Consider the following 14,056-nt stretch of genomic DNA (forward strand, 5'->3'; position numbering starts at 1 on the left):
CATGCTGAGATAACTGCTTTAGAGTTCTAGCTCTGGCATGATTGCCCTGAAAATCTCTCTCTCTCTCCCCCTCCCTTTCTTTTTTGCTCCTTTTAAGGAGCCAGGGCATGGGTGGCTTTTGAAGGATCAGGTCCAGGAACAAGTTAGTACAGGAGCCAAGCAGGCATGCAGAATAAGGTGACATCTTAGTCCAGGCAAGTCAGAACAAGGGGAAACGTGTGTGTGTGTGTGTGTGTGTGTGTTGGGAGGGGAGCAGGTGGATTAGCTGAAACCAATAGGTAGGAGGGGAGAGGGACTCAGTTCAGAGCAGAATAGGAGATCAGACAGACAGCCAGGAACAAAGGAAGCCTGGACTGGAGGTGGGGGAAGATAATTGATGGGGGTGAGGGAAGATAGTTGAGAAACAAGCAGGAATTGGCTGGGGTGTGGCGGGGGGGGGGGGCAGGAAGTCAAGTTCAGAAAGAAACTTAGAGGAACTAAAAAGCAGCAGTCATTGGCTTGTTGCAAAGGCAAAAAGAAAGGGGAAATCTGGATAGAATGGTCATCCAGGGGTCTGTTTATATTTGACCAGTGAGAATGTGCTGGATGTGAACAGATCAACAGGATTTTAGGAGGCTGTCATTTTTTTTTACTTATTACGTTTTTTTTAACCCTGTCCTTTCTCCAAGGAGCTTAGGACACTGTACATGATTCTCCTCCGCCCCCCCCCCCCATTTTATTCTAAAAACAAACCCATGAGGTAGATTAGCCGGAGAGAGGTCCAAGATAGCTCTTTATCCTTCATGGCTGAAGGACCGACCTATGTATTATGCACAAATGCTTGAAAAACAAGAAAAGTAATTTGGGAGGGATTTTGAGTAGAGAAGCATCATGGGGAAAAGTGGGGGTTAACACTTTCCCTATATGCAGTTTACCTGTTCGAAATTGCACCCCTGTTATGCCCCTTCCGCAGCATGATTTAAAAAATGGCATTTTGAATCCTGTTGGGAAAGAACAATTTAGAATGGAGAAATGGTGGGTGTGGAAAGGGTTAAGCACTTCCTTCCCTATACTTCTCTGCTCAAAATTATGACATTTTTATCCTGTCCTTCTTCCAGAGAGCTCAGGGTGGTGTACAGGGTTTAGACAGATCCTCACAACATGTCTGTGAGGTAAGTTAGGCTGAGAGATCATGACTGGCTGAAGCTCTCCCAATGATTTGGATTTGGATCCAGGTCTCCCTGGTTAAAGCCCAACACACTAATCACTACATCACATTGTCTCTCCAGTCCCTCTCATTTTACATAATGTGTAATTCGTCTCTAAGGCCTTGCACCTGGTTTCTCCAGTATATGTCCAACATTCTGGCCTTACTAGCTTCCAGTGTGGGTTTGGTTCCCACCCTGCCATCACCCACCCCCTGCAAAAATTATTTTATTTATTTATTTGTTACATTTATAGCCGTCTTTCTGCCAAGGAACCCAAGATGGTGTACATGATCCTCCTCCTCTCCATTTTATCCCCTCAACAATGCTGTAAGGTAGATTAGGCTGAGAGTCAGTGACTGACCCAAAGTTACCCAATGAGCTTCATGGCCAAGTAGGGACTAGAACCCAGGTCTCCCCAAACCTAGTCCAACACTCTAATTGCTACACCACACTGGCTCTCTTTTCTAGCATAGATATAATTTGGCAAGGCACTCAAGCTTGGGATGGAAGATGAGGTTTTGTCTCTTACCCAACAACCTGTGTTGATGGGTTCTGAGGAGGTTACTTGCTCTCTTCTCTTGTGTACATGAATTGTGACCAAAAAACACTACTATTTTCCTAGTGTTTTAAGCAGAAAAGAAAAAGAAAGCAAAGCAAAAAGAAAACCCATTTACTATTTATTTCCTTCCTTCCATGACTCAAAAGTGCAGTATCTCAGTTCTTCAGAAAGATCCCTTGTGTTGTTGTTTTTCTACAATCTCAGGTACTTGGATGGACGGATTTTCATCATAGACGTGCTTCCACAAAGCCAGGCAGAGGTGGATGAGGTGGTGCTGGTTGGAGACGTCATTGATGAGATAAATGGATCTTCGCTGAGGAACGCATGCAATGGACAGGTGTGGAAGGGAGCACTGTGCACTCTGGGGAGCGGGGTGGGGACTAAGGCTGGTGCATTGCCTGCTACTTTGAGATCCTGAGAAGGAGCAGAAGAGATGGCTGTGCAGTGTTGCTATGGGAACCATGAAGAACAAAAGCTCTGGTGTTTGACCTGGAGATCATGATGAGGAATCAAGGGTGTGGGAGGGATACAGAAAGACTGGGGAGGAAAACATGTTGTGCTGCATTAATTCCCCCTCCCCCCCTTTTTTTAATTTAAAGAGATTTTCTCTGCAGGCCTGAATAGCATAATAATAATTATTATTATTTAAAATTTCAGAAAATTAAATTGATAATATCAATAGGGGATTTGTTTTAAAGTATTCTGTGTACATGTTAGTTGTGAGAAATGTGGGGATAATACAGAGGCATAACACCACTATTGAGGGGCACCTATGTGCCCACTTGCAACTTTGCCAGTCTATGGGCTAGTTCTATGCTGGGGCTGGTTCTATGCTGGAGCTGGTGGGGAAGCCACAGCTTAATTAAAACAAATCAACCTATCTGTAAATTTAACAGCTTGAACAGCTGAATATTTCAGGATTTGAGCTTATTTTGGGGTTCAAAGAAAATGCTTACTCTGCTGGCTTGTGTATCTGTACAATGAAGTTGAACAAATCAAGGGGTTTGCTCACCTCTTACTGGGATGTGGGGAAGTGTATATTTGTCCTAGGGGCTTTGTTACTCAATGTACCTCGTTCTTCCCTTGTAAATATGAGAGTGGGCAAGTATGGCAGTCTGAGTAAATGACAAGTTCCAGATGTGGTGACCAACACTGGTGAAGGTGGACAAACCATGAGAAAATCACTTGTCAAATCATGAACTTCGGCATGTTCTATGTATTGGTTGCATCTTTTAGCTTCTCCTGGGATTTTCTGTCAGGGTGCTTCCCATTACTGCATGTTACAAAATTAGGAAAGAAAGCTACTTGCCTTCAGCCCATGAGATTAAGGTTAGACTAAGGTTGCCATCTTTTTTCCCCCACTGTACATATGCCCTCTGTTTTTAATATTTGTGTGATGACACTGGCAGCCATCCCATCACTACAAAGTTGCATCTGTTGATTTTTCTGTTTGTTATTGCTCTTATTAAAGAGAGATGGTGTAGCATTGTGAGGAAGAGACTAAGGCTGTGATCTTATACCCACTTATTTGGGTCTTACTTCTGAGTAGACATCTCTGTCTCTTGTGCAGCTCTCCATTTGCAGTAATGTAGATGATATTACAGGGTTGCTGTAAGGATTAAAAAAAGGATTTATGTAAAGCACTTTGATATGTGAAAAGTGCTATATGAATGTGAAAGTATTATTATTGGAGGAGTGAAAAGTGACTTTACCATGCATAAACTCCTTCTCTGTTGTCACTGAGGGAGGAATTAAAATGCAGAGAGAGCAGCAGGAGGAGCACATGACCTGGAGTCATGATTCAGTTGTTCTTCACTATGAGTGAAAAGTATAATAGAAAAGAGCTCTGGGATATCACCCTATGACTTGGTTGAACACGTTCCTTTTTATGAGAGAGAGAGAGAGAGAGAGAAATAGGGAATATACTCCTGGCAACAGTACAGAGGGAAGTGGTAGCCTGTACAGAAGAACCTATTCCTGTTTGCCTTGTATTTGTTCATGTGCAGTAAACAGTGTTGTGAATCTGGCTCCCAAAGCACAGCAGAACACTGCAGCTTTGCTTACCTTGGCTGTTTTGAGTGCTCAGCTTCCATCATAAAACCAATGCCTGGTGGCAGTGAGCTGAGAGAGGCAGTTGGTGTGGCTGGCAAAGCTGACCGAGGGGGAGTTCAGGAAGCGCCAGACATTTTGGAAATCCTGGTAAATACAACTTGTAAATAAATCTCTGTTATTTTTAATGGCAAGTTTACTTTGCTCCTGAATTCATTACCCTTTGCACATAATGTGTTCCCCTCCCCTAAGGGGTTACCAGATTTTTACTCAGGCAGAGGTAAGAGAGCTGAGACACCCAAAGTATGTGCATCTTGAGAAGCCTCCTGTCTAATTCCTTCACCAGTTGTTTTTGGCCACCTTTGTTCCATTGCCTGCCATGGGGCAAAAGTAAAATCCTGCTTTTTGTAACAGAAAGGGGAGGAAGGTTGTGTATTCATAATGGTGGCTGGCAGATGACACAGCTCCTCAAGTGTTAATTAACCCACAGTGGCCTGCTGTGTCGTCTGAACCAGATCTATGACTGGATAGTGATCAGAAAGAATTAGGGTCTGGTGAGTGATGCTAGAAGTTCCTTGCCAATGGTCAATCTGTCTAATTTACTCTAGGCTGGGACAGTGCTACAGAAGCTGAAGGGCAAGCCACTGAGCTTCCGCCTCATCCGGTGGAAATGGCACGATGGAGGGATGTACAAGCCACTGTTGCCCTACCTGAAAGTTCTCCGGGAGAAAATCCCCAGCTTCCAGCTCCAGCATGAGCACGCTCACAAAGAAGAGAATGAGGACCGGAGCTTGCAAGGGGGCAGGTAGGGGGCTGCCAGGGGAAGTGAATGGAAGCAAACAGTTGCAGGCTTCAGTGTTCACAAACTGTAACAATAAAGGTGGTGCACTTGGATTAACTTGCAACACAGCCTGTAATTGAAGTCAGATGTTATGGCTCTAGGGCGCTTTTCTTTGAACTTCCACTGCTGCTGGCTGGTCACAGGGCTTATGAGAAAAAGACGACACACCAAACAATACAGTGCTATGTGGAATCTATGAGCTGGCACACACAGAAGCGTAAATGAAAGTTGGGATGTGAGGGAAAGCATTTTCCAGGTTCAAGACAGATTAGGAATTCCACCTGAGTTGTTACGTACAGATTTAGAGCCTGTTCTTCTGACACAAACTGTTTGCTCAGTGCATTATAGAGATCCTTCTGCAAACACAGGGCCAGTTAAGACTTAATGTTTTGTGGTCTGGTATGGTTACACACATCCACTGTGAATGATGCCTGAATGTTTAAACAACCCCTGTTCCCCATAATATACCCAGAACAGGGGGACCCCATATTTTTCCATTCGTCACTTGCATCTGTGTTATGGAGAAAAGCAGCCATAAAAAGGAGAGAAGGGGGAAAAAGCAGCCATATAAATGTGCATATACCAGGCACAACTGGTGCACACGGGGTATGTTTTACTCAGGTATCTATGCCAGTAAGTGTCAGTTGGTCAATATATAGTTGCTTTTGATAGCAAAGCTGTTCAGAATCATCCAGCAAAATTTTTCTGTAAAGGGCTTTGCTGTGCAGCTTGAACTGTCCCCAAATGCTGCATCTTGGTGTGTAAATGAAAGAGGTGTTTGCAGACTTCTTTGACTAATTGTTTTGACCATTTTCTCCTCAGGCTGCTGTACAATCTGCGGTTCTTAGGCCAAGTCAATGTAGGAAAGGTGAGACTGAGTCACTCTGGATAGATAAAAGAGGATTGGAGAGGTGAAAGAGGATTGTTTAGCTTTTTGTTATTGTTTTATCTATTTTTGTTATATCTTTCTGATTCTATTTTCAGTATGGAGGCAAAGAGGTGTTAGACCTAGGCATACCTATGGTTGTAGAAAAACATTTACCACCACAGGTAAGTTTCTGGCTATGACTTTTCAAAACGTGGAGACTAACATAGGAGCAGAGATACAGTTGTTAGATGCATTCCTCCTATATTTCCGTTCTTGTAAACATCTGGTTTTCTCTTAATCCTCATTGTTTTTGTTTTAAATTTGAAGAGTCAGACTGGAGTTTGACCACTACAATCTTTAACCAATTCTTCATTAGCAATTGCTAGAACAGATAGTACGTTAGGAGGCTGGTTGAGATAGGAAACTGCCACAGGTGTTGATAAGCTGGGAGATCTTCCTACTGCAACTACAGTAGCAGTCAAAGCTGGCCCAAGACATTTTGCTGCCTGAGGTGAAGGACAAGATGCCCCCACCCCCATTTCATATACAAAAACTGACTGGACTGGCAGATGGATCTGTCTTCAACACTAATGATGGGACAACGTTCTCCACTGAAGTTGAAGGTAGCAGGCTAACTTAAGAGATGCAGAGTAGGCTGTAAGGCACATTGTACTGTGCTTGAACACCTTGCTGCTGCCTCCCAGTGTCTGCCACCTGAGGCGACTATCTCACCCTTCCTAATGGTAGGGCTGGTCCTGATAGCAGTGAATGCATATGCTCTACCAAACTGAAGCTGTGTGAATTTCGAGGAGTGGGCACCTTCTGCCTGGCAACCAAGAGCCCTCAGATCGATATGTTTGGAATGTATACAGAAAAGTGTTGAGCTTCTCCAGTCAAGAACACAAGAAGATAGATAGCTCTATACTATTGTGTAGCCATACCCTGTGGCAGGGAAAAATAAAGAATCTACTTGAAACTGAAGGAGTAACTTTTCTTCCTATGAGCAAATAACTTGAGTAACTAAGCAACAGTAATCCTTACAGAAGGGATAAGAGCACGAAGATGTTGCTTTGACAATACCAGTCACTAAAATGTGAGATGAATCTGAGGAATGAAAAAAAGTGCACAACCTAAATGTATAAGCTGAATTTGTGCAGTGTAATGATGAGTGTTCTGGTGGTTTCTCCAGGGAAACAGCACTCTAAAATGATACATACATTGTTAATTCTTTCTACAAGATGACAGGGTTTAGGAGTTACCATTTCATAAGAGACACACCATTTCATAAGAGATGTTTGGTGGTCAGTAAATCAGGTGCCCATCGTAATGGATTGAAATACAAACTGGCTTTGCTGAGGAGCAAGCATGCTCTCTCTCCCCTCAGGATACTGTATTTCAGGCTCCCATTATCCCTTCTCCTGGATACACAAATCAAGTACACTCATACCTGTTTGTGCATCATGATAAGTCAGGCTTTCTGGCTTACTGTGAATGAGCAAGTGTGCTGGTATACGCTGCTCTGTCACTTCCATTTGGCTCCTCTTCCCAGTGGGAACAACTAAACAAGCCAGGGGCTCTCCATCCATACCAGGAACTCTGGCGAGAAACCACGGATGAAGTGTCCCTGGCTTGTATACTGCTCCCACTGACAGGGCGAGCCGAGCGGGAGTAATTGAGCAGCATGCACTATAGCATGCTTGCTCATTTCATGGTAAGCCAGGATTCAAAAAGGTTCTGGCTTGTTGTGATGTCCGAATGCAGCTGTCTTTTTCAGCTTAGGCAGAAAACATGAGGCGTTACGTTTTTGGGTGATCAGTGCTCTATATTACAGGTTCTGTAAAGAATGATGCCTACTTTTAAGTCTTTCGGATTGGAAGCATTGCTAGGTTGCACATGTTTGTAGAAAGTGCTTTGAGAACCTTCCATTAAACTTATTTATTATATTTCTATACTGCCCAATAGCCAAAGCTCTCTGGGCAGTTTACAGAAGATTGAAACCTTACAAATGCAATATAAAACATAATAAGAAAACCATTTACATACAAAAACATTTCAAGCCCCAAACTCAGAGGCTTATGAGTATCCTAGGCACATCGCGCCTCCCTCTCTGCATTTTAGCTAGACAGGCGATTTCTCCTGTCTAGTGGAGGTTTTGGGGAGGGAGAAGGAAGGAGGCTGGGGTGGCGATAGGAAAAGGCATAAGCCAGCTGCCCTGGCCTGCTCCCTTTCCTGCCCCAGGAACTCCCCCTTTCCACATCTCCACACTCTGTGTACCAAGCATGGAGAGGCAGCCAGCATGGCTCTCGCTGTGCTGGCTATGAAGGGGAGGGATGGGGAGTGTGGTTTCCTGGCTCAGAGCCCTGTTTCTAGAGCTTGGAGACAGGAAACTGAAAAATTCTGTGTCCCCCAGACGCTGTCTAGGGGCCATAACATTGCTCCCTAAAACAACTTAAACCAGCCTCCCCCAACCTGGTACCTTCTAGATAGTTTGGACTTCAGTTCCCATCATTCGTAACCAGCATTGTCAGTAGTCAGGAATGCTGGGAGTTGTAGTCTAAAACATCTGGAGGGCACTAGGTTAGGGATGGTCAAGATCAGAATATTCTAGATGAGAACAATGCCTGAGGTTTTTGCATATCACACAAATTCTTACAAATCTGAGATTTTTTACTCCTCTACCATACTACTTAAATCATGTGCCTGTTCCCTTTCTTTTCATTGCCAGGTGCGACCAGACCTAGTCTTGGCCTTTGAGTATAGGTCCCTGTTGCATTCCGCCCCCAGCCTTGTTAGTTCTTTCCACACCTCATGTTTCGGTTTATGCTTAGCACAGGTGTTGATGTCATAGGATTGGATAACAAAACCTTACATGATTAAGCCAGTGTAGTGTAGGGGTGAGAGTGACAGACTGGGAGCTAGGAGGTCTGGGTTCTAGTCCGCACTTGGCCATGGAAGCTCACTGGGTGGCTTTGGGCCAGTCACAGACTCTCAGCCCAACCTACCTCACAGGGTTGTTGCGAGGATAAAACAGAGAGGAGGATAATGTAAGCCGCCTTGGGTTCCTTGCAAGAGGAAAAAAGGCGGGATATAAATGCAATCAATTACAAATCCAATCACTAATTACAGTAGCAGAAAATCATCAAAAAAAATAAACTTTCTGTGAAAATTCACAAATATCTGAATGCCTAGTAACTTTTTTTAAACCTGTAGAGCTACTAAGGCCACTAAGTTGATAGTGACCTAAGACAACCATCTCTTGTGGGATGGGCAACATGCAAACTGCATCTCCCCCTGTCCTTTTTTGCACCCCCTGCTGCCCAAAATTGCCCTTCTGTGCTGCTGAATTTCAGTGGCATGCGACAGCAGTGAGAACTCCCCCCCACATTTTCACTTTAATTCAGTGCATGCATGGAGTATGCACCTCGTTTAAATGGAAAATTGTGTCCCCCAAGACTTCCAGGAGGGTGATTTTGCATTGAAACAAGGCAATTGCTCCCTGCATGCCTGGTGAAAATGGCTTTTTTCTCACTGCTGAGTGGCAGTGGGTGGGTGTGTGACTCCAGTGGGTGAAAACTGTGCCCTGAGCCCTCTGAAATTGCCCACCCATTGTAGCCTTTGACAGAAGAACTCCACCTTCTTCAGGACATGTGTAGGAGAGAAATCACACATTCCTGAACACACAACCTCGACACCTGAAGCTGCAACCTTCTTGTCAGAACTCTTATCAGAATAGCATGGCAATTTGGAAGGTGTTATTTCTTATATCCTGCTCCTATATTCTATTGGTTATGGAATTATTCTGTTGAGTGGGAGGCCTGAGTTCTAATCCCACTACCTCCTAAATCAGGGGTGAGGAAACTGCGGTTCTTCAGATGTTGAACTCCAACTACCATCAACTCCAGACAGCATGGCCAATGGTCAGCGTTGATATGAGTTGTAGTTCAACATCTGGAGGGTCACTGGTTTCTTACCCCTGTACTAAGTGGATTATGCTACATCCTTACGCCTGTACTAAATGGATTGGGCTACATCTAATGTCATACTCATGCAACAAGACTTCCTCTTGGTCTCCTTCCCCTGTGTCCTCCAGATCTGTTCCAGAGGCTCCCCCAACCCTCTGGAGCAGATGGGGAGGGGCCTACAGGTGGGAGGGGAAATCCATTTTGCCAGAGGTCTCCATTTTGCTGGTGGACAAGTGGTACTGGACACAGCCCTTAATTTTCCCCTTTATACTTAAAAGAAGACCCTCCAAAGGATACAGATACCCCCACTCCCAATATTTTTACCCATTCTTGCCCGATCATGAAATTCTCTTGTCTTTTTGGCTCTTTGCATTTTTCACCTTAAATGTATAGAATGGTCACGGGAAATATGGCATTAAATGGCCGCTATTGAGCACAGTGCTCCTGTTGAGGTACTGTAGCAATGCTGACAAATCAATTTATTAATCTAGTAAGCAGACACAAGACAGATGGTCCCCCCGCTCTCCAGCCTGTAGATGTGGCATGATGAATCTGTAAAAAAAAAATAAAAAAAAGGGGGGGGGATTTAATCAGAGAATCACCCCAACTGAGTTTACAGTTACCCTTAAACTGTTTGAAAATGATGTTTGTGTTATATTACTTGTGCATGAGTCTTGGCATTTAAATAGGGACAGAGCTAGGATTTTGAAGTTGCCACTGCCTTAGTCAAAACATACAAAACTCCAAACTCTTCTGTTCATACAACTTGGCTCTAGCCTCTGTCCAGTCTGTCTGCACGGCCAGTAACAACCCACATACTGTGAATTTCAGAGAGTCTTACTATATCAAACTTCTCTAAATGCCTGATCCTACCAGCTAGTATGTAGTTGAGATATTTCAACCTACACCATGGCACTGATTCATAGTCGCTACCCTTGGTGTGCTGAGGGTTCTTAACCTATCCAGGACGCTGCACCAACACCAGAGCAAGCTGCTGCTACTACTGTATCAGCAAAAGCCACTATCTTCAGATGCAGTGTTGCAACATGCTTTTAAATTGTTACAAAACACAGATGGGGATTACTCAGCTCCATGTCTTACTGAAGAGGAGCCTTTCTGCCACCACAGAGATCTTTGCAGCTCTAGTATGTAGATGCCACCTATTTATGTGATGGCTACTGGCAGACAGCATAAACAGGACAGACTTGTTCCACTTGCCTCAACCAAGAGGCTACTACATTGATGCAAGCCAGTCCAGTTGTTGTAGCTATGCATATCTTCAGGTGCTGGGTGTCAAGCCAACAAAAAGGAAATGACTGCTTTTGCCCCACCCTTTTTCAGACATGGCCACCTGGTAAATAACCGTGGGGCAGTCACCCCTCTTTTGCTCTGCTCTCTCTACTCCTTTACCCACTGCCAGCTGCTCACTCCTAAGGAAGAATGACCAGGTATAGCATGTGGCTGTGTTTTCCCAGTACTAGAGAAACCCAATCACTCTCCTAGTCCAGGCACTCAAGGGTCCTGTCGTTTCCCTGGATGGCTCATAAATTGCAGCTCACTTGCATATAGCTGGGATGAGGCCATATCTTATTTCCTTTAAGTATATTTTTATTCAACTCAGGTGAGGGCCTAATTGCAAGGCTGTGGGTAGTATATGAAATAGAAACCTAATTTTAAAGCAGTAGGCCAGATGGGAGTTCATCACTTTATCTAAAATGTCCTTTTTTGAGTACACAATAAACCAAACTAATACATTGGTAGAGCTGTTGTGTGTGACAATAAGGCTGTACGAGGCAGTGCCGTTAAGTTGCAGCAGCACAAATCGGAGTCCATTTACACAACCATTTTTTTGCGGTGCAAGATCTGACAAAATGACTGCATTGGCAATTTTATAGTAGTTACATCTGACTTGTCAAGCGAAGTGATTTGATTGAGGCTTTCACCATGATTATTTCTATTCCTAATCACACCAAACTCAAAGGACGAAAGAAAATGAGAGGAAAAATTGAGAGCCTGGCAAAATTCAAGTCCTATCTGTTGACTTTCTCTCAGGCATTTTGCCAATAACTAATACACTTACCTTGTAACTTTTAACAATTTTAATATATTTCCCCAGGAGGTTTTATTTGATGTCAAAGAAACAGAGGTCCTTGTTCAACAGAAAATTTCTTCAAAGGTTAGAATACTTTTCTTCTTTGTTGATTGTGCTTGTCATGATTGCATTGAAGTAGTTCATGTTCACTGCATTGTTTCTATACACTGGGCAGAACATACCTAAAATGTGCACAGCCTATTGGAAAACATTGTATGTGGTAGGGGCTACTTATTATAGGTCTGCCTTATCAAATCAATGTTGTTGCCATTATCAGGTTCTGTTCCGTTACCCTTATACAGACATTTCCTGTGTGGGACGGCGTCTGGACAGCAACCATCTCTTCGCCTTCTGCAGCGTGTAAGTTTTTTTCTAAAAAATGCACACACAGAGACATTGTATCAGGATTTTATTATGTCTACCCAGTAATTGTGTGGCACAGTGCATTCTTTAGCGTAGGGTCAATCCAGCAATTTGAGTTATCAAATTTTTACACGACTCAGTTCATGCTCTGCCATTCATCTACAAATCCTATTGAAATTCCTTACCAAAAGCTCCGACCCCATGTAGATGACCTTTTAAAAGCATGTACTATATCATAAATCTGGCCAATTTGTGATAAAACTGCCTTCCCTCTAGGGAAGATACACTAGGGTACCTTGGGCTCTTTGTGGGAAAGCTCACCCTGGACTTGGTTGGTCATCTGTAGGAACCCAAAGCATTTATCTTTTAAGAGTACCTCAGCTTGCCAATGAGCTAGTAGGGTTCATGTTGCTCAGATAAGACTAATGATGGGGCAGAATGAACCAAGAATTTAAATCTATCACACCCACATTAGCTTAAACATATTGGCTATGTAGTGTTGTCATCAGTACTTCATTTATATAGGGCTTCAGCAGAGTCTCCAGAGCACAGCACTTTTGACTGTCTTGTGTTTGAAACAAATTCTGAAGAAGAAAGTGAAGAAATCATCAAAAGAATTGGTAAGGATTTATGTGCTTTGGAGTATGTTACAGTAAAAAGTAGCAAGGCTACTATATCTTGTTAACCAAGGGACGCATCCAACTGTCTGTCCATCAGTGGAATACGCAGCCTTGTAGAACAGATTCCCTTTCCCGCTATAGCCCCTCAAATTGCTCTAGAGGATTGTGGGACCTTCCAGAGGTTGGGGTGTGTGAGGAAGGGAAGTCCCATTGTGGAAGTAGAACTCTGCTCATGCAACATTGGCTGTTACTAGTGCACATACAGGTAGCCTTTTGAAGGATTACTGTAACTACCATTCAGATTAGGCTTCCCATTAAATTCATTTTTAGATTTCATATTGCTAAATAAGGGCTTGACTGCTGCTTAGTATGAAATAGGAAACATACCAAGGCTACCAAGTGTCAAGTTAGTAACATGCCTTATTGTATTTGATACACTTGATGGTTTCCAAAGTTAGATTCAGTCAATGTATCTTGAAGTGAACCCAGGAGTTGGGGTAAATATCTATAGGTCAGTACTCTACCTAATATTCAAAAGGTAGCCAAGAGAAGTATGAAAATATGGTTCTTAAACAATGCTAATTGGCATGCATCCAGCATGAAACGACTCCTTGCCTAAACTACTGCCAAGTTGAAACTTCTGAGAAAATGTTTTAAAAGTAACAAGTTATTTGTTTCTTTAGCTGCTGGATTTAAACACACGGAATGGTTTGTCTGAGAACATGATGCGCTGCTGCTGGGCTTCTGCCAGTGACCTACTTTTAGAGCCCCACTGGCCTGCAAGGGCCTAGTTTCAGTCAGTGGTACCTTGGCAGACCAGCTCTTGGATTAAGAAGGCACTTGTAATGGATTAGAATTCTGCACTGGAAATAGTTTTGAATACATCTGCTGAAGACTTTTTACTACTGCTTTTTCATATTTATATAGACCCGTTCAAAATTTGGAATAAAATCAAGCTGAAGCCATGGATTTGCATACTATTTGTATTAACCAAACAAACTTTCTACATTGAAAGCGCGACAAGTTCGATGTAATGAGTTAAACAATTAAATAACTTATTGTATGGCAGAGCAGTTTAATTTCTCAATGCGTAGCATGACTAGTTTTGTATTAAGTGGTCAGATCTGAGAGAACCTGAGCTTCATATATACCTTTGTGCTTCCTCCCCTCCCCAGTAACTTTGCATCTCTTGCCAAGAGCAATAATTAGTAACCTGGGTGAGGATCCCTTCCCATGAAATACTGACATTTTGTTCTAATTATGTCACCTCAAACTCTGGGTAGTGATCAGGGTATAATATTTCAAATACAACAAAAACACAAAAGCTAGTACAAGACAAGCCTACAGGCCTAAAAAAGAAAGGAGTTAGAAGAAGCCTACTTTTAAAAGGGTAGGGCTATAAGCTGAAGTTTCAGTCCGTGCTTATGTCACCTAATTAGACCTAGGCTTGACAGTATTCTAAGTTTAAGAAACTAGTCGTATTACCCAATTCTCATGTTCTCTAAATTACTCCAT

General features: G+C 43.1%; 1 protein-coding gene across 6 annotated transcripts in view; it reads left to right on the forward strand.

Annotated features, from left to right (window-relative positions):
• LOC146354078 (uncharacterized) overlaps positions 1-13,421 on the forward strand; it is a 38,450-nt gene extending 25,029 nt beyond the window's left edge. For 4 of the 6 annotated variants that reach the window (XM_084838119.1, XM_084838122.1, XM_084838124.1 and 1 more), the window contains 8 exons: positions 1,951-2,083; positions 4,404-4,600; positions 5,459-5,504; positions 5,621-5,686; positions 11,583-11,642; positions 11,836-11,918; positions 12,447-12,541; positions 13,225-13,421. In XM_084838119.1, coding sequence (XP_084694245.1) covers positions 1,951-2,083; positions 4,404-4,600; positions 5,459-5,504; positions 5,621-5,686; positions 11,583-11,642; positions 11,836-11,918; positions 12,447-12,541; positions 13,225-13,259 — 715 coding nt within the window. In that variant the 3' untranslated portion in view covers positions 13,260-13,421. Of the gene's footprint in view, positions 1-1,950; positions 2,084-4,403; positions 4,601-5,458; positions 5,505-5,620; positions 5,687-11,582; positions 11,643-11,835; positions 11,919-12,446; positions 12,671-13,224 lie in introns of those variants that run through there. The other 2 variants (XM_084838118.1, XM_084838120.1) reach the window with 1 other exon arrangement.
• Positions 13,422-14,056: the final 635 nt, after the last annotated feature.

The sequence above is a fragment of the Heloderma suspectum genome, chromosome 2 (assembly GCF_057233095.1).
Source record: "Heloderma suspectum isolate Gila_16-S chromosome 2, 16-S_ref, whole genome shotgun sequence".
Taxonomy (NCBI): domain Eukaryota; kingdom Metazoa; phylum Chordata; class Lepidosauria; order Squamata; family Helodermatidae; genus Heloderma; species Heloderma suspectum.